General features: G+C 38.3%; 1 protein-coding gene across 3 annotated transcripts in view; it reads left to right on the top strand.

Annotated features, from left to right (window-relative positions):
• SLC7A11 (solute carrier family 7 member 11) overlaps positions 1-20093 on the top strand; it is a 98985-nt gene that overhangs the window by 38396 nt on the left and 40496 nt on the right. For all 3 annotated transcript variants that reach the window (XR_012077805.1, XM_072972243.1, NM_001318341.1), the window contains 3 exon segments: positions 16051-16174; positions 18070-18173; positions 18984-19080. Coding sequence is in view for 2 of the 3 variants with exons in the window: in XM_072972243.1 (XP_072828344.1) it covers positions 16051-16174; positions 18070-18173; positions 18984-19080 (325 nt within the window). In the remaining variant the exon portion in view is untranslated.

The following is a 20093-nucleotide window of genomic DNA, read 5'->3' on the forward strand; positions in this document are numbered from 1 at the left end:
CTGCCATGGTGAACAACATCATGAACTTGACCTTGAGGAAATAAAGCACAAAGGCCTGGAAGGTTAGAATTGGAAATGAAGTAACCATCAACTTTTCCAACCCTTTCTTTGGAAAGATAAAGAAATTGAAGTCATAGAGGTGGATTAATTTGTCTATGTTTACAAGTTAAAACCTGAATCCCTTTCTAGTCCTCTTTCTAAACACTTTGCATTGTTGAATACAAATCTGAGAGAGATGAATGTGGCAAGACTGCAGCCTTGAAATTAGCTGAGGGGAGAGTGTAATCATTAGGAGTGACCCACATGTCATTTGAGAAGAGAACAAAACTGCTTTTAAAAATGTGCAAAAGCATTAACATTTGCCTGTGTTCCACTTTCTAAAACTGTTATTCAAACATTATAAAAGAGGTCCCAGGCTAGCTGAATTAAGTAATCTGTCCAAGGTCATTTATTGAAGGTCTTTTGGTTATAAGAATAAAACAGAAACTTGATGATGAGGAAATGCTAAAATGTTAGGCTCTTACAAGAGTTGCTTTTTATTTTTTCTAACGTCTTTACAGATATGCTGGTACTTAAAACAGTTCTGATAACTCTCTGGGGGGCAATATTTAATTTTTCTGTATTGATATTGTCAAACAATCAAAATCTCACACTTCCTTTATTCCGGCCTGAGGCAGACAAAACAGAAATTGATATAGAAGACGCAATTAATTTCTTTTTTTTTTTTGAGCCAGAAAATGACAAAAGAAATGAGTGAGATGGATAGCAACTGAAGGTCCTGATGCTAAAATACTGTTTTGTAGCTGCTCAGGGTCTGATGGAAGAAAGGTTAAATGTGTTTGAAATGTGTGTGTTTAGCTGTTTGATCCTCATGATGCCGATGGGTGGATGAGTGTACTCTTGCCAAGGAGAGGGGAGCAAGTGGTCAACGTTGGGGGAACACAGCCACAAATTGAACTCGCCAGTGTCTCTGGCTGGGCCACGCAGCCATTTGGCTTTCTGCCAAGCCACAATCTGAACTCTGAACTGCAGCATAAGAGAAAGCTTCTGTTTGGATATGTAGGTGCTTTCAAACCATCAAATTTATGATCTGAGACAGTGACTAAACAGAGCCGGAGTTTCCTGTTCTCTAAAAGATAGTGTGAATTGGGCTCCTGTTGTTTCTGTAGCTGCTCCTGGGCGGAAGTCCCTCACTGGTCAACCCAGCCCCCTCAACTCTGCACCTCTCATCAGGGGCACCCAGGAACACGAGATGTCCTGATGATCTCATTCTTGTATTTCTCCTGACAGACGCACTTTGTTTATTCCATTTTTCAATGGCTAGGACACCAATCTCCATCTCTAGTTGTGGTCAAATGATTTAGTCAAGCGATAGAAACATTTCTTTCTATGTATTCTGTACCCTACTAGAAAAAGTCAAAGTAAAACTTTATGACCTTCATAATATTTTCAATAGCAATACGTAGCCTTTCCCCCTTTATCTTTATTTTTTATTGAAGTACAGTCAGTTACAATGTGTCAGTTTCTGGTGTACAGTATTATGTCCCAGTCATGCATATACATACATATATTCATTTTCATATTCTTTTTCATTAAAGATTATTATAAGATACTGAATATAGTTCCCTGTGCTATACAGAATTAATTTGTTTATCTATTTTTATATATAGTAGTTAATATTTGCAAATCTCAAACTCCCAAATTTATCCCTTCCCACCCCTTTCCTCCAGTAACCATAAGATTGTTTACTATGTCTGTGAGTCTGTTTCTGTTTTGTAGATGAGTTCATAGTGTCCTCTTTTTTCTTTTTTGTATTCCACATATAAATGATATCACATGGTATTTTTCTTTCTCTCTGGCTTACTTCACTTAGAATGACAATCTCTAAGCACATCCATGTGATCAAATTAGAATATCCAAAAATGTGTAAAAGAAAAAGTCATCTCTCATCTCATGATCACATCAAATGAAAGGCCTCATTTTTATTGTTTTGATAGTGTGTTTTTTCCCCTTCTGTATGTATATGTGTGTGTGTTTCTGCCATGTATGTATGTGTCACATTATATTACTTGAGATGAATGTACATGTGTGTTTTTCTTCATAACCCTGCCATTACATTATATATATATATATATTTGTTTATTTGTTCTCAGTTTCCCCTGTGTCATTCATTACTGTATCCCCAGCAGTTTGAAGGCACCTTGAAGTCTGCTCTGCCATCTCGATTTGCTGTGTCTCGAGCTTAGCTCTAGCTCTTTCTGTTCATCTAGATTGATCCTGCTTTTTTCATTTCATGTCATTTCATTAGATTTCCCTAGATCTTTAAAATCTAAGTAAACACCATTTTTAATGGTGGTATAATATTTCATTGGGTAGATGTACCAATAATTACTCCTTTTTCTCTTAGGCATTGAAATTGTTTCCAATTTTTCTTAGCCTAATAATGCTATGTCATGTGTTTAATATATTAATCTTTGTACATACTTAATGATTTTCTCAGCAAGACTGCTAGAAGAGAATTACTATATCAAAGGCAATGAACTTTTTAAAAGTTTCTTTCTGCATTACCAAGTTGCTTTCCAGAAGGGGTATATCAGTTTCCTCCCACAATAACGAGAGTTAAGAATACTTAATCAGCGTTGAGTGTCATTATTTACAAAAATCTTTGTTAATTAAAAAGCAAAAATTACTCCCCATTGTTTCAAGTTGCATTTTTTTTTTAATCACACGTGAATCTGTGTGACTCCCCTGTCTAGTAGCTGTGTGTGGTTGCCATGTGGGGGCCTGAATATGAGTGATTCAGCAGAATTCTTTGTATGTTACAGGCGATGATTCTTTATTTCTTACATTTTTTTGCAAAATATTTCATCAGTTCTTCAGTAAGTAAATTTTCCTTATGATTCAGCTTAAAGAACTTTAAATTTAAATATAGTAATTTAATATGTTAAATATTTAAATGTAACTGCTACATTTAAATGTTGCAATTTTTGGAAACTTCTAGACACTGCTTTTATATCGGAGATCTTTCTACACCTGTAGATCATGTAAATCTTACTCACATTTTCTGTTTGTTTTCCCCTGATTTCTTTTCACATTAAACTTTTTATCTTATCAGGAATGGATTTCTTTGAATATGATCCAGTGTAAGCTCTTGATTTCTCCCCAAATTCCCAGTATCCCATCATTTATTAAAGTCATATTACCCCTTATCTTACGATGCTTACATGGTTTATAATATGTACTACACTTGTATTATGTATTCAGTTTTTGTGTCTTTTACTAGGTTGTATTTCAAGGTAATCTATTCTGCTCTATTTATCTTTCTGTTGCTGTATCAGCCAATGACTATATAATTTTTATTATTAAAAGTTTTAATACTCTTTTTAATCTGCAGGGAAAGATGGCCTTAATTATTATTCTTTTCCTCTGAAGAAATCAACGTTGAGTATAACATATTTGTATGAAGGCAATTTCTACTCCAAGCTTTTTATGCATAGGAGGATAATCTAGATAGTGCTTTGAAATGTAAAGCTCACAGTTTTTCAAATTATCTTGGTCGTATTATCTCATGATACAACCTGTACTATATAAAGATATATTCTAAATGTATGGCTAAATTCTTTATAGTCCAGACATTTCTTTTGCTGACTATGCTTAGTTGTTAACTTGGTTTCTTTTTCTTCTATTAGATTTTTAAAATACTAACTAATTAAAGTAACCTACAAGGTTTCTGTCGATAATATTAGTCTTACTCACTTCCCCTTTGGCCTTTCTTTTTTAATTCCCTGAGCTCTACAAATGGAGCACCTTTCAGAATGATTTTCTATTTTCCAGAATATTTTTTAACAAAATACCAAGTGCCAAAATGTTAATGGAAATATCAATGGAAACATGCAAAAAATATTTCTTTATGATCCTTGTAGTTGTTGAAACTACCCTGTAAAGGATTAAACATGAATGAATTTAACTATTATAAATGTATCCAACTAGTCGAATTTGTGTTCCTGAGAAATAATCCTTTGCCACATAGGTTATGAACATGGTAATAAACTCGATTCCTAAGCAACATAAATTAGAAAGGATATTTTTCCCCCCTGATATCCTTCTTATCGATGAACCAAGCATCTGTTGGAAAATATTGGAGTCATGTTTTTATGCCTCTCTTAGACACCTGCTACTTTTCCTACAAAATGAGGATGGCATTATTGGATTTCATTGATTTCATTACTAGCACTTGTTTTCTAGTGGTGGTTCCAGTTCACTTGGTACATTCTAAGTTTATGTGCAGAAATCAACACAGGACACAGTTGCAATGCTCTCTCCATCCCATAGTCACTCAGGAAGCTCGGTGCTTTGACCAGGGAAGATCAGCTGTTCTCCTGTGTTCAGAAATGAGCCTTCCTTATGCCCTCTTCCCTTCCTCCGTGACATCATCTCAGTCTGTGGTCCACTCCTCATGGCTGCTCCATCTCGATTGTGAGCCTGATCCCTTCCCTGGCTCTGACACCCTGTTAGTGTGTTCTGCTGACTCCCTGCCGCTGGCTACCAGCTGACTGTGCCGTGCTGTGTTTGTGTTTTATGGGAAAGTGTTTGTGTGTGGCTGCTGTGTTTGATATTAAATCGGAGATGAACTTCAGGAGGTTTCCTGCTTTTTATTAAAAATGATTTTGGCTAGGGGCTGTGTTATCCTGTTCATAAATCAGGTGTTCTCAGAGATTTAATAATTTAGAATTCACATGAGGTTTTGATGGAATAAACATTTCTTTTCTCTGTTAAAGCCGCCTCAACTTTTTTCCCCTCTTTTTCCTCTTCACTGCTTCCATTTATTTTTTTAAGTCTTCTTTTGGGAGATTTGTACAGATTTATCTCATGGCTGTGAAAATAATGTAAAAGGAAGAGTCAAAACGATAGCTTAGTTTGGTTGAAGTAAGTTAAATTTGGTAAGTTTCTTTGAGTCTTTCCATCGCTATTGTAAACATACTTCTGTTTCACTTTTTTATCCCAAGTTTTATCTTCCAAAGTAGTTATCCTCTCTCTCTCTCTGTTTAATGAACCATTTCTTTTAGAACATGTCCTACAAATAAAAGGTTGATAAAAAGCAAAAATAATAATAATAAATAATAATAATGATAATAATAACTGAGGCCAAAGAGGCCAGGAACTCTTTCCATTTGAGATTACAAGCTGCATAAAAAACAGACTTGTCCTTAAGGGCGACAAATAATATTGACAACACTCAAAAATACTTGCTCTAGAGATTTAGAGAAAATACTCTGAGGGCACTTTAAATGCTGAGTACGTGGCCTTCATTTCTTTGTAGAATTTAGTGAGTAGAATGTTGCAGTAGATGTAGCCAGTGTCCAGGTTCTTGTCCTGTCCCAGAAAGAATTCAGAGATGAGACATGGAGGTTAAGAAAGTAAAGTGGAGATTTATTAAGGGAGGGATAGTACACTCTCAAGGGGAGAGCAGGCAGGCTGAGGTGAGCGGCTGCCCTGAGTTTCTTTGGCAAGTTGGTTACATAGAGTGTAAAAATGAATGGGTAGAATATTCATTGGAGAGGGAAGGGTTTGGGGTCCTATTCCCTGATTTTCATCCCAACTCCACCTTCCTGAGGGGAGGAGGGATTTTTGTCCTTGTTTATTCTGGATAGGAAGTGTCATGGTGTGGGTACATGATGGGCACTTCTAATCTGCAAGGCTAATTTTATTGAAATGAGGGCATAATGAGCAAAAGGTTACATTCAAACACTGGAGATTCCTGCTTTTTTCCACCTTTCTTTGTCGGCCTCCAGGCCACTTGTCACCCCTAAAATGTGTGACCCCTTATCAGCCCAGAGGTTCCTGCTTTTCATTCTCTGCCCAGGGACCCCTGGTACTTACGTGATGTATGGTTTCCTGCATTTGGCCTGTGGCCCTCCTTTCTGCCCAATTACTGCCATATGGCCTGGGTCCCCCTTTCTCTGCTCATATCTAGCTATCTGCCTGCTCTAACAGGAATACATAAAAATATTTGAAAAGACTATTAGAGTTAGAAAAGGTTTTGTTTTGTCTCCCTCACATTAAAAATCACAGGGGATGAGGAGCACAGGGGTCGTGGGGCATACTTAGAAAAAGGAGAGGTGATTTCTCTGAGAGGGAGGCTTGATCTGAGCCTGACTGATGAAAATGAGACAATCATGTGAAGAACCAGGTCAGGGGGCATCCATGTCTTGTCATGTTTGAATTTTAGTTTCCATGAGAGAATGAATTTTTGATTGTAGTTGATGTCTTCATCATTTTTTAGTGTCTAGCATAAAGAAGATATTTGATAAACATGAAATGAATGAACTTTTTATAAGGGACTCTGGTAGATGCAAATGACAATATCTATAATATTACTATGAATGTCCTCCTAAAATTCAGATGATTCTTAAAAACATATTTGCAATACATTTAAAAAAATTTTTAGTTGAAGTATATAGTTGCTGTACAATGTTGTAGAAGTTACAGATGTGCAATATAGTGATTCACAATTTTTAAAGGTTATACTCTCTTTATAGTTGTTCTAAAATATTGGCTCTATGCCCCATGTTATACCATATATCCTGGTGGCGTGTTTTATACTGAAAGACATAAACTGTGAGTGTCTATGATAGTATGGTCCATGTAATGTGGCTTTGAGAGACCTGAACTGCAGACACTGACTGTTTCAGAATCTGGAAGAATGGACAGACCACTTTTCCTTTAAATGATCTTCTGTGATGACCACTACTTTTAGCCAGGCTGCGGCTGTGAAGTTGTAATGATGGAAGTTACTGTGATGTGCTGGTATTCCTGGTTGAGGATAGAATCATAATCTCAAGACCCAGGAGAAGAGTTTGTAAAGTCAGTGTCCTGTTTTTCCCTCTGAAGGACAGAACAAGACAGGTGTTTCTTAGGGTGCTCTGGTACATGAGCAAGTGCTCAGCTGAATTTTCAAAGTATCCTGTTAAACAGTCTTTACAAATCAGCTTTATTTGCTAAAATGATTGAATAATCAACTTTCCAGTGAAATGAACTTCAGGCTTTGTGAATCCAACAACCTCTGTAACTAATGAGGCAGTTTAAGCCTAGTAGGGTCCAGTGATGTCCTGGGTTCCCACTAGTGACTGGAACATGACTGAATTGGAATCTAGATGATTTTTCATACTTCTCTGAAACCGGGTTAAAACAAGTATCAGAGGCAAACTTCAGAGAAAAGATGTTGCATAAGGCAAGTTTACACTTGGGGTGGTTTTTTTCTTGTTAAAGGAATTTGGGGATGTGGCTGAGGGAAAATATGAAAGAGAAGGAAAATTATGGGGTGGGTGAATGCGGGGACAACTTCTCTTTCCAGGGCAGTCAGTCCTTCAATGGTTGCATGCTGTGTTTGACTTTAAAAAATTATCCATAGGGAGAAGTTTGCCTATGAATCCTGGTAGTTGAAGAAAAGGCATCAGCAAATATAAAATAAAGCACAAATGCTTATTTTTCAAAAGATTTAACTTTTGAGCTGAGAGGTTAAGGATGATACAATTTCCATTTCTGCTGGGAATATGAATCTTTGTGAATGAACAGGAGAGGAGAGGATTCCTTACAGGAGGTTCCGCCATCCTGGGGGCCTTTGCAACCTTTGCAGGCAGCTGTCAACTGTTCCAAGCAGGAGTCTTCATCATCACTTTCTTGACAATGATGTGTCGTCTCTCTAAGCTGGCAAGGTGCTGAGCCCATCAACTCTATTTCTTCTCATCTTCCCCTTCTCTGTGGCTCCATTAGTCTTCAGTGGCACATTCTCTGTGGCCAGGCCATGTAGATTTACCACCTTGATTAAAGCCAGGCCAGAGCTATTGACTCCCCAACCAACTTCAAACCCTTCCTACTAAGAATTATTCCCTCAATTACCTATAAATATGATTTGTGGCAGTGAAAAATTATTTTTAAATGTATAGGATCAAATATATACATATGCAACTTTATAATCATTCATTTATCAGTATTTTATGAAACCAGTTTATATATTTTTTAAACTATTTTAGGAAGCCAGTATTGAATCCAAAGAGTTACCTAAAGACATGACTTCTTCCATCTAATGGAGTGATTTTTAAATCATTTGAAAGCACTAGATCACTTCATTTGTCTGTCGGAACATCAATACATAAAGCAAGTATGAGACGACTGATCTTGTTGAAGTAAGATTAGGTTAGTCTATAATCTGATCAATTGTCCACCTTCCATTCTGATTCCCAGAGCACCCAGTTGGAAGGCCAGCTGTCCACTAGACCATCAGATATCAAAGCAAAATGGTTACTAATAATTCCACTTGTGATGGTTGGTCACAAACGTTGAAGGCAGTGTCTGGTGGTAGAAGCAGTAGTTCATTTGTCATGGTTGAACGTCTCCATATTTACCTGTTCCATTTCTTATCGCACAGCTGGTCAGAAATGTGACTGGATTTGATTTCTGGGTTTTATAGTAGAAGTGTTACTAGTTCCTTCTAAGACACGTGCTTATGGCCTGATTGAGTTTTGATGCTAATTCCCATTTACTATGCCAAAGTGGGTATATTTATTTTATGTTGCCTTGTTCTCAGTGTAGAGTGTATTTATTCAATAATGCGTTGTCTTATTATGTATTGTTGACCAAAACAAAAGGCAGTTGTGCTATGATCTTTGTTGGATTGGTGGTAATTGTCAGAAGTGCAGAAGATTTTATATTTCAAAATAGTGATCAGTCTTTGCTCTACTCCTGGGAAGACTCACTATCCTAACTTTTTCAGTGGTATGTATTTTAATTTGATTTTTGTCATTTGTGACATTCTTTTAAAGACATTCTATCATATACTGATCTCTTGTAAAACAGAAAATTTCATGTAAGGTAAAATTTAATGAGGACCCTTTTTGTCTACTATAAATTAATTCACTGAGATTGACTAAAGGCCTTGATATAATGAGGCCCTTTATTCTTTTATTAGTTAGGGTAACACTAGCTGCTACAACAAACCATAAAGGTTCAATGGCTTTAAACAACTGCAAGTTGAATTTTTAAATCACGTGATGGTCCACTGTTGGTGCCCCCAACTGATTGGTGGACTTTCTTCCATGTGTTGATTCTGTGGCCCGGATTCCCTCCACAGCGTGGCTTTGCCTCTCTTTAGAGCCTTTGAAACTAGCTGTTAGTTTATGGAAGGGGGCGGGGAGGGCAGGGCAACACACCTTTTAACCACCTTGCCTGCACTTATCACATCAGTTGACATATAAGAATGAGTCACATTCCCAGCTAGATATCAGAGAGTCTGGAAAATCTGGTCTTCCTGGGTCGCTGCTCCCCAGGAATAACTGATACCTGGGAAAGAGGAACACAAAATTGTGGTGGGTAGTTCTTTCCTCAGCCACACATATCTGAATCTCAGGAACTCTGTTATAAAAAAGAAAAATGGTTTGCTGAGATGTTGGATTACCTTAGAATACTTTAGACAAAATCCTGAGGAAAATGATAACATTTTCTAAGATACACTGTAAAAACAATATAACAGAAATAAGAGTTGGACATTAGTGGAAATGTAATTTATTGTTATTAAACTATATTGTCTTTGTAGTTACTTGCTAGCATTTATTGGAAACCAATTTTGTTTTCGTTTTTGGACACTCCAACTTGCCTACTAATATCTTGACGTTCACCCATGATAAATATGGATAACTATAATACATCTGGAAGACACACTCTAAATCTTTAGAAAATTAGAAAAAATGAGATGCAGACAATGCAGATTTTTTTTGTTTGTAGGAAATTCAAGCAAATGAAAATTTACTTTCAAGCTACATTTTGCCGAATAATTTTATTTAGGCATGAATTTATTCTAATAGTAGGATGAAAAGTAAAGTATTACTGGAGCTAAAAATGCTTATACTAATGCTTCTGATTGCTTATTACCCTATGTTTCTGGATTGTAAGTTACCATTTTAGTTTATTTTTCTATGTGGTTTTTCTGCACTTTTCTCTCTCCTTTTTGCATCTGTGTACATTTTTCCATGAGCCTCCTTCAGCCTGTGATCTTTTAATCTGTGTCTGTTCATTTCTCACATCTCCCTATAGGTCTCTCTGTCTTCTCTTTTTGTTTATGGGGTTCTTCATCTGTGGACAAAGGAAAATGGTGAGATTTAGGTTAGGCATCAGTGGTATTGAAATTTAAAACATCTCAGTGAAAACCCCCGTAGCCCTGCCCTGGTGCTGTCAGAAGCGGAGGGCAGGTGTTTAATGCTTGAAATCAGTGGGATCACTGTGTACCTTTATGTGACAATCTGCTTGTCACATCACTGTGTTCAGCCTTGGCCCAGAAATTGTCATTAAGTTAGAACATGAACCATGAACCTTTAAGAATGTTTATAAATAGGTTTATTGAATGTATTCTTCTTCTTGCTACATTTTTCTTTCAGTGACAACCCAGGCCTTCCCCCCAGCTACCTGCTGTGTCGCCTTAAGTGCATTTCTTTTGTAATGTTATTAATAACCCAAGTCTCACTCACGATGTACAACTGGAGATTCAGGGATAGCACTAAGTAACAGTGAGGCAAAGTCACTGAAAACATACAGAACAATTCGTTTGATTCCAATCATCTGTAATCTAATTATTTCAAGTCTGGAAGACTATCAAGAACACTTATTCGTAATTCATTCCCTGCTAGAAATGCCAGAAATCACATAGTCAGAGAGTAGAGTTCCATGTCTAGGGGTCTCTGGAGAATTTGATGTGAGCAAGAACCAGGGAACATATGTAAAAATGTATGGGGAAAAAATGGTATGAATGAAAAATATAAATCTTCTTTAAGATACACACCTGACTGAAGTTTGAGAAATGAGGTAAAATTAACAGCAGTGGTAATAAAATGAACTGAATAATTCTGCAAAAATTAATTGGTTGATCAAAAAGAGAAGCAGATGTTTGAGTAACTTCTGGATCAGATCTAGAGAAAAGCTTTCCAGGTCTCTGTGGGTCATTACACAGAAAATGTGAAATAGGAATGATTGTAAAATAAATACTCAGAATCTGAAGGTACTTATTTATAATTTTAAGTGCTTTATGTGGAAATAAATCACAGCTTTCTTTCAATTACATACAAATAGTCCACAGTTTACTAAAAGAGTTAAAAAATACTTTGAAAAATACTGTTTTCCTTTTTCTTTGCATCTCACGTATTAAGTTTCCATTTTCTTGCCCTTATTAATCCCCGTTTTTCCTCCTCCCTCCTTTTTCCTGACTGCCAAATACATGTTAAAATAGTAATGATTTTTAAATATAAATGTGAAGCATCACGCACTTACTTCTCTTAGAAGATTCCAGAACACACTAGAGTAGGTTTTAGCAGAACCATCATCATGCCCAGTCCCATGACTCGAAGACAGTTTTAGACGCCCCACGGTCAGTGAGTTCTGTGGTCCCCGTTGTGTGTACTCAACACCGTGGAGTGTATGAAATTTATTTTGATTCACACAAATCTCAGAAGATTTTGTACCAGTTATAAAACAATTTTAGGAATAGCCTAAATACCAGTAATTACAGCATTACTCAGGTGGTCTGAATATTGGAAATCCTTTTAACCTTCTGATGTCCTCAGCTCTCTAGAGAATCAAGCTAGGTTTACTCTTTTGGTTTTCATGGTAAGAGTCTTTTTAGCCAGCGTGAAGCCCTGGACACAGTGATCATTTCTGATGCTCTATCATATAGTTGGGAAGCATATTAAGATTACATCCAATGCTGCATCATTTGCATGGTTATCTGTGATGACTGTTAGGTGCACAGTAAAATATGTTTGGTTTAAAATGTGTCACATTGTGACTATCAGCCATCTGATATTTGTATCATTTATGTAAAATAGAATACATGTTTCTCAGCATGTAAGGATCCTAGGAACTTAGTACCTCGAGTTAAAGGAAGCACGAAGCAGCCATGATATCATGGATAAGGTGTGCCATGAGTGTGGAACTTAGAGTTGGAAGATCTGGGTTCAAGTTCCAGCTTTCCCACTTACTACTTTTGTGACCTTGGCCCCTCACTTAACCTCTCAGAGCCTTGGTTCCCTTGTTTGAACATGGTGGTATAACCTGCTATTTCAGGAGGTAGTTGTGAATTTTGTTTGTTCATACTCTATCTTATTCCACAAAGGATTTGAAATGTAATGTGTGTATTTGGAGATAAAACCTATTTGCTAGTGCTTCACAGATTGTACAGCTATAAGCTACCTGCCGTCACTGTTGGGGCCATTTATATTCCTGGGGAGCTCTATCCCTGAGGATGGAAGTGCTTCTAAGGAGCTGTTCCAGAGACTTCCGTTTGATGATTTCAAGTAAAACAAATATTTATCCATGCATGACATAGACTAGTTATAGATGCCAATTTAAAATAAACCTACACGAAGGCTATACAAGACCTTTTTCCCTTTCTTAAAGTTTCGTTTAATTTTTTTTTTTTTTGGTGGGGGGAAGTAATTAGGCCTGTGTATTTATTTTTAGAGGAGGTGCTGGGGATTGAACCCAGGCCCTCATACATGCTAAGCGTGTGTTCCAACACTTGAGCTATACTCTCTCCTGCCTATCCAAGACCTTTTAATTGAAGACCATTTGTAGCTAATAAAAATATCAGATGCTCGCTTACGTCTCACGCATTAGTACTTAACTGAAAAGGCTACACATGACAAAAAGCTCTTAAGGATTAAGTATGTGTTTTCAGTACCTTAGTATCTTATTAATCATTAAAAGACACACAAACATTTGGGAAAAGAGTAGAACTCATAGATGTGAGTTATTTTTACTCAGCTTAAAGACTATGCTTTTGTTGCACTTAGAATTGGTGGATACCTTCCAATAATACAGGGGCTTTGAAACATCAGTGGCCTACCAGGTCCTTTAATTCCTTTTATTATCATGTGCCATTTGCCTTCATCTTGGGTTGCTAACTGTGCTTATCTGTCCTCTGCATCTAAAGCCTCCAGAAAGATTGCTCTGGCATGGCCTAATAGCTTTTATCAGCTCACCCAGTGGCTCTTAAGCTTTGAAGCTTGAAATCCAGGAGTTACTCACACAGTGCCAAGCCCTCCTGAATAAGTCAGCTATTTTCCTCGGTACATGATTGTTGTTTATGCCAAGGCAGCTGCAAACCCCTCTCCTTCCCTTTGTTAAAGTGAAATGGAACCTTAAGGACAGGTGGCTATTTGGTCACATCCTCTCCAATTCCCATGGCTTAATCTTGCCTAGAGAGGAATGACTGGGCCTGTTATGATTGGCTGCAAGGTTAGAGCCTTTTTCTCTTTATCCTATATTTTAAGCTCCTTTGATTTTTCTCCCTTTAGCATCTCTATAGTATATTTGGCTGATAGGAAAATGGTTCATAATCTTTTAGCTTGTCTGATAAGTATGCTTACTTGTCCTTCTTTTCCATAGAAGTTGTCTAGGGAAATTTATTCAGTGAGCTTCTGTTTAAAGGCCAAGTTCAAAATAAACTAATGTTTCCTAAACCTTGAAACTCTTGAAAACATTCACCTGACATTATAGTCCATGGTATATAGAGAAATTATAAGAATCATGCAATAGATTTTCCCCTCCTTCATACTACAGGAAACTGCATTTTCAGTGAAGACATGAGGAATACAGCCTTGATGAGAGCTTTCCGATAAACATTATGTTCAACAATTATAATTTCTCTGAAAATTAGTAAAGTTTGGAGACTCACATGCAAGAGAGAGAGAGAGAGACACTACACTTGAGTGGTTTAGATGCTTTGACTTCAAGGTAGGATCGATCTGCAGCTGAATTCTGGGTTTCCACTTGCCAGCTGTATATCCTTGAAGAGTTATGCAAACTCTCTAAGACTTCATGTCCTCATATATAAAACAGTGATGATGCCCCTAACTCACAGGATTTTCCAAGGACAAAGTGGGGCAAATATGTACAATACCTAATAAAATGGTGGGTTAATAGTAGCAGCCGCTGTTGTGTCTTTCTTTCTTTCTTCCTTTCTTTCTTTCTTCAAGCTGAGGGCGGAAAGAAAGGGAAACTAACCTGGGAGACTGGACTTCTTTTAGAATCCCTTCTGCTAAAATCAGTTTAGAAATTCTCTCTCAGAAAGACCATACTCTCGGGGTGGGAAACAGGGAGGCTGCCCTGGGAGAGCTGGGCTGAGAGGCGGGATGCTGTGCTGGGAAAGCCGCTGCCCAATTCCAGACGGAGTTGGCTCTTAGCAGCATCATGTGATGTGACGGTACCACCTGTCCTGGACAGGGTGGGTGACTTCGCTGCGCTTGACAATACATCCCGCCACTTTTTATTAGCAGTCTTCATCCTCTTCTTGTCAGCAAATCTCTTGAGTCTCTTCCTCCCTCTCTCTGCTTCTCTCCTCCATGGAAAGAACTTAAAACCCCATTTGGGGTGTTAGAGAAGCTAAAGGATTTGAGTTTAAAACAATACAGGGAGTGGTTGAGTGCTTCACCCACCCCCATGCTCCTCTTCCTAGCCCTGCGCACACCGATGTAGCGCCTTTCTTTCAAAGAACCAGAATTCATTTTTAATTCGCCTTTTGCCATTTACCCCGTGTATTTAATTGGCCCGGTGATTGCCTTTGCTTACATTTAGCATTTATCAGTCACAACGAGCAATGCGTGTTACAGTGTGAACAGAAAATTCCGCAGGACCCTCTTCACACTGGGGAAAGGGAACATCTGCTCCTTTCCTATTAGGATGCCAGGATTTTCGAGGTCAGTGTGTTTCCCCATCAAGGCTTAAGGCTTTGGGGATCAGGGGGAAGTGTCAGGCTCCAAGCAGCATAATGAATGGCAGTTGCTGACTGGCTGGGTTTGCCTGTTCTCAACGGGGGCTAGAGAATTCAGCGTAATGAGCTGGGACTATGTGCTCAACACACCCGGCTTGGGGAGCGAGGCAGGCTGTGCTTTTTTTTTTCCCCTGGTTCAGAACTGTATTTTCATCTTGTAAGAAATTATATTGAGGTCTTCATTAGTGGCACCCAGCAGGGTTAAGGCTCCATGAGGGCTGATAAGCTGGATGACTAAAAAACCCATCAGCCTTTGTGCCGGGAGCAGAAGGTTTAAGTTGCTTGGACTGGAAAGAGTCTGAAGAGGTGATTATTTTCAGCAAGTAATGTCTTAGTAACATGGGATCAGATTATTAGGGTCAGTAACTTCCTGACTTTCCTAGTGCATTAAATGAAGACATAACATTGCATTTGCACCGGGTATGTCTTGATGCCACCCGGTGTCAGCACTGTGTGGTCATATGTACTTCACAGCGTGTCACCTCTAATTTCATGGGATTATCTACGCTGTTGCTTTAATATATACTCATGATCTTGAGCCTCCTTTGAACTCACAGCAGGGCAGTGCAAAGTAGTTATTGGGAGCACATCTGTGTTTATTTTGTGTTAGATACAAAATTATTATTATATGTTATTACATTTAGAAAGGTAGATCTATCCTGCTCTCATGCTTCCAAAAGGGTCCTCTTATTTGATGGTAAGGGGAATTACTGAAGGGGAAAATGCTGAATGCAAAAGACCTTTCTGGAGACTAGTATTAGAAAGGTGTCAAGGCAAGTGAATTAGTATTAGAAAGGCATAGAGGACAGTGGAACATGGAGTATGGTCCCCTGGCCAGCAGCGTAAGAGTCACTCAGGAACCTGTTGGAAATGTACATCCTCCCAAATCAGAAACTCTTGAGATATGCTCAGCAGTCTGTGTTTTAACAAGCCTTCCATGTTCAAGTTTGAGAAACGCTGCTCTAGCATTTATAGTGTGCAAGAATTGGGCAGACCCACATGTCCTGCGGGCAGAGCAAGAGACAAGACGGATGTCGCATCTCCCCTCGTGGACCTCACTCAATTACAGAGGAGTGTGTGGTGCTGCATCCTGATGTAGTGTTCATACATACCCAACAAAGCCTGTCATTATCCGCACCCTTTTATTCTGTGTTTGAATTAGCCTGATATCTTCTTTGGTTTCAGAGAAATTACTAGCAAAGGAGGACTAACAAGCAATTTTTCGTGCATTTCAGAACCATCCCCCTTGCCATATGTATATCCATGGCCATTGTCACCGTTGGCTACGTGCTCACAAACGTGGCCTACTTTACGACCATTAGTGCTGAGGAACTGCTGCTTTCCAGTGCGGTGGCAGTGGTAAGTCGAAGTTGGGAAAATGCCAACTGGAATTTAGGTTAATGAGTTGATGCAGTTTTATACTAGTGTTTTGAAATTCAGTAATTTTTGCAGAACTGAGTGATAATGAATATTTTAAAAATTTAGGACACACCGTGGCATCTTCCGTTTAACTGGTACAACTAAAATCCTCTATGATTTTTCTGTATTGTTAATTTCATGTAAAACATTTCCACCTCTACGTGCTTGAAAACACATTTCCGCACATACATGTTGAATAGAAGGCTTTATTGGAAATCATGAATAGAAGTTTTTAAGGACAGGTGGGCAGTTACTGAGTTTAAATAAATGCCTTTTGGGGTATGCAAATTGCAGTTTATTCTGTGCTCTCTCTTATTTGGACACGTTTCAGATGCTAACTTCAAATCTTTTTCCCAAAGTACCACTTAAGAATTTCTAAGTGGACCATATACATTTGTTTTTACTAGTATGTGTGTGTGTGTGTGTGTATGTATATATATATATCCTTTTGAATACTAGTTCTAGGATATTATTAGTGTGGGGAAATACTGAGTTATTCAAAGTTAAACAGATGTCATTGCTGCAGTAGTTCTCAGAATATTATAGAAGCTAATGTGCATTTTAACTCCCTAAGAAGTGAATACTCATAATTTTACAGCATTTTCCAAAATTCATTTGACTTTAGCACCATCTTTGCTCCCGAAGGTCATGTTACGGGTCTGCTATTCTGTGACACACACTTTTTGGTATAAAAACTTAGCTAGTAAGAGAGCATTCATTCATGACCTTCTAACAATGAAGGGTGAAAAAAAAGAACTTCCCGTCACTAGATGTCAGTTCCTTTTAAAATAGTAACTATTGCCTCATATAAGAAACATCCACAGGGAACAAATTATCTCATTTCATGTGAACCTATGTACGAGTTCACTGTATGAAGAAAAGACTTTGCCCACTGCTGTAACTTCTGCCAGACAATCCAGTGCACAAAGCTTCCAGATGTCGGGTCATCATCTCGTCTTACTAGACAAAGTGCAGCGCTTATTCTTTGAGCATAATGTGGTCCATTAATTACACAGCACCAGCTTTATCAAGGACAAGTAAAGAGTCCCCTTTTTTTTTTTTTTTTGGAAAATACACCCTTCGTGAAGATTTGCAGTGTCGCACATGCCAGGGAATAAAAGGAAACGTCATAAGTTTGGTTTATCTTTTATATTTCTGTGGCTTGATTTCCTCAGACTTGTTTTGGTGTTTTAGCCTTATAATAGGAAACTGCAGAAGAAATTGGCAGAGACACCTGAGAGGGCAGGAGTGACTCGATAAACCAAGATTGAGCTAATGTGATTATTCTGGGCAAAAGATTTTCAGAACTGCTCACATCTCTGATATACAGGATTAGGTCATCAATTACTTTTCACCACACTTTTAAATCACGACAGTGGAATTGATATATGAAACACGTATCAGTAACACTTCTCAGTGTACCATTGTACTTCACTATTAAAAATGTGTCTTTCCAGACCAAAGAGAAGGTATTACACACAGAAGGACTTTTGTCTCCAAAAGGAGAATCGAGCTTTTTTTTTTTTTACTTAACAGAGTCAGAGATGATAGATATCGCAGCTGATAAAAATTTGATAAATGAATCACTGTTTTTTGAAAGAGATAAGGTGCTTGCTTAGACCATTGCCAATAGTTTTGCAACAAGCAATAACATAGTACCTGCCTTTGATTATTGTCTTAAGAGGTTAGTCTGACCCTAACTCAAAAGAAGGATTATAAAACATACGCATATCACCAAGTGAACAGAAAGTCATAGAGTGAGTTTGGCCTAAATTGTTTCATTTTATTCCACTTTCTGGCAAAGCATTAATTTGCTTCATTCTGTGTTTCACTAGACCTTTTCTGAGCGGCTCCTGGGAAATCTCTCATTAGCAGTTCCGATCTTTGTTGCCCTCTCCTGCTTTGGCTCCATGAATGGTGGTGTGTTTGCTGTCTCCAGGTGAGTGAGTTCAAGCATTTCTAGCAACACATTTCTGTTTTGGAGACTGGATGCAGTAAGGATAGGTTTCAAAGGAAAAGAAATAGTGCCTCCATGCCTGTTGTTTTTAAAGGGACAGGCAACGTGAAGTCTTCCTCCAAGTATCAGCCGCACTTCCTGCTCTGTCCATTAGAGGGCACTGCATGTTTACTCATAGCCTACTTTGAAGTCAGGCATGAAGTTTTGGGGAGTTTGGGGGGGTTGGGGTTTTTTTGGGGGGGGTTAATTGTGTGTCTGCAGTTTAACAACAGCATTTTGTTTCTGGTGATAAAATCTTTTGTTTCTCTAAAAGTGACAAGAAAAAAAGTAAAGTAAGAGACATCACAAATCACCAGCCCACCATCTGTATCCCTTCTGTTTGATGCAGAAGTGCCTTTTGTTTTAACATGATTAAAACTTGATCAGATAAATCTGTGTGTGTACATGTGTTGGGTTGGACTGAATTAACAATACACATGCGATTCTAGGAACCTGGAACTAAATTCACCATCAGCTGTTTATACACAGGCTGAGCTGTGTTGAGCTAGAGGTTGCTATTGTTTCTCCCCAAAGAATCTTGCCAGATTTTGGCCTATTTTATACAGTTCTAAGGCAGATTTCTCATGATGTACTCTCCCTTAGCTGAAAAGTGAAGTCTAAGTAACCACCTAAGTAATATCCAGCCATTTCATGTGAAGAAGATGCAAGTTTTCTCTTAGATTTCTGGATTTTTTTTCACCTTTGAAATGATCAATTGCACAGTCAACTCCACCCCCATTTTTCTCCCGTCAGGTTATTCTATGTCGCATCTCGAGAGGGTCACCTTCCAGAAATCCTCTCCATGATTCACGTCCGCAAGCACACGCCTCTACCAGCTGTTATTGTTTTGGTAATGCATATTAACAAGTAGATCTAGATAGAGCCTCGAAGAACAGGTTAGCAAAGAGGATTTCAAACTTGACCTTGGATAGTGCTTTGTGTTCTCCTTCATTGCTGAATTGGCTGTATATGTGTCTTGGTAGAGTTGGAGAGGCAGGATGTTTTCCATCGCTTGCCTTTATCCAGTATTTCTGATACATATTTGATGCTTTGGGGCAATCGCCACATCACTTGTTTTTTACCTTTGTAGAAATTTGTGAAATTGAAAGGAAATGATTACCTTGGCTCCTGTCATTGATATATAGCCTCGCTGAAAAGGTTGTAATGAGTCCCAACTCCACTTACTGAAAGTGGAGCTAAGTACTACAGTCCCCAAATACCCAGATGTCTCATCCCAGGCCCCTTATAATGAAATGCATACAAAATTATAGAAAAAGCCGATGAAATCCTAGACAGTGCAGTGATTTTGTGATTAAAGGTGAGAGCAACTTTGGAGAGCAACCCCAAAGGGAAGAAATAAAAGCCCCAACACTTAAATTTGAGTTGTAGAATTCTTTGTGCAGAGAAAAGTATTGTGAAATGTGAGATATGAAAGACAGTGAGGTGTAAAAGTCCTCAAATCCCCATTGGCAACGTTACGTTCATTTTTACCTACCATTTTGTAACATTTTTCTCAAATGGAATCTGCTGTCAGGAGTGCCATAGAATGCATCCGACACTTTTTTTCCCATGCACTTAATTTGTTTCAAAATGTTTCCTTGAAATTTCTTTGTAAGGTATGAGTACTCTCTGTGTGGAATCTGGACGTTTACATCACTGGTGGGAACAGAATGTATTACTGGGTGCAGAGGGCTTTCATTTTAAGCCTCCACTATCAGTCATGCCGTCCTTGGTATGTGCAGCTGTAGGGACTTGCTATGCTGATCTCTGCACTCCCTTCTTTTCCGCGGTCTCGAGGGTCACACGTGGCAAGCACACCGGGAGAGTAAGTGTCGAGGAAGAAAAGGTCAACATTTTGCATTC

The sequence above is a fragment of the Vicugna pacos genome, chromosome 2, assembly GCF_048564905.1.
Source record: "Vicugna pacos chromosome 2, VicPac4, whole genome shotgun sequence".
In the NCBI taxonomy this organism is placed as follows: Eukaryota; Metazoa; Chordata; class Mammalia; order Artiodactyla; family Camelidae; genus Vicugna; species Vicugna pacos.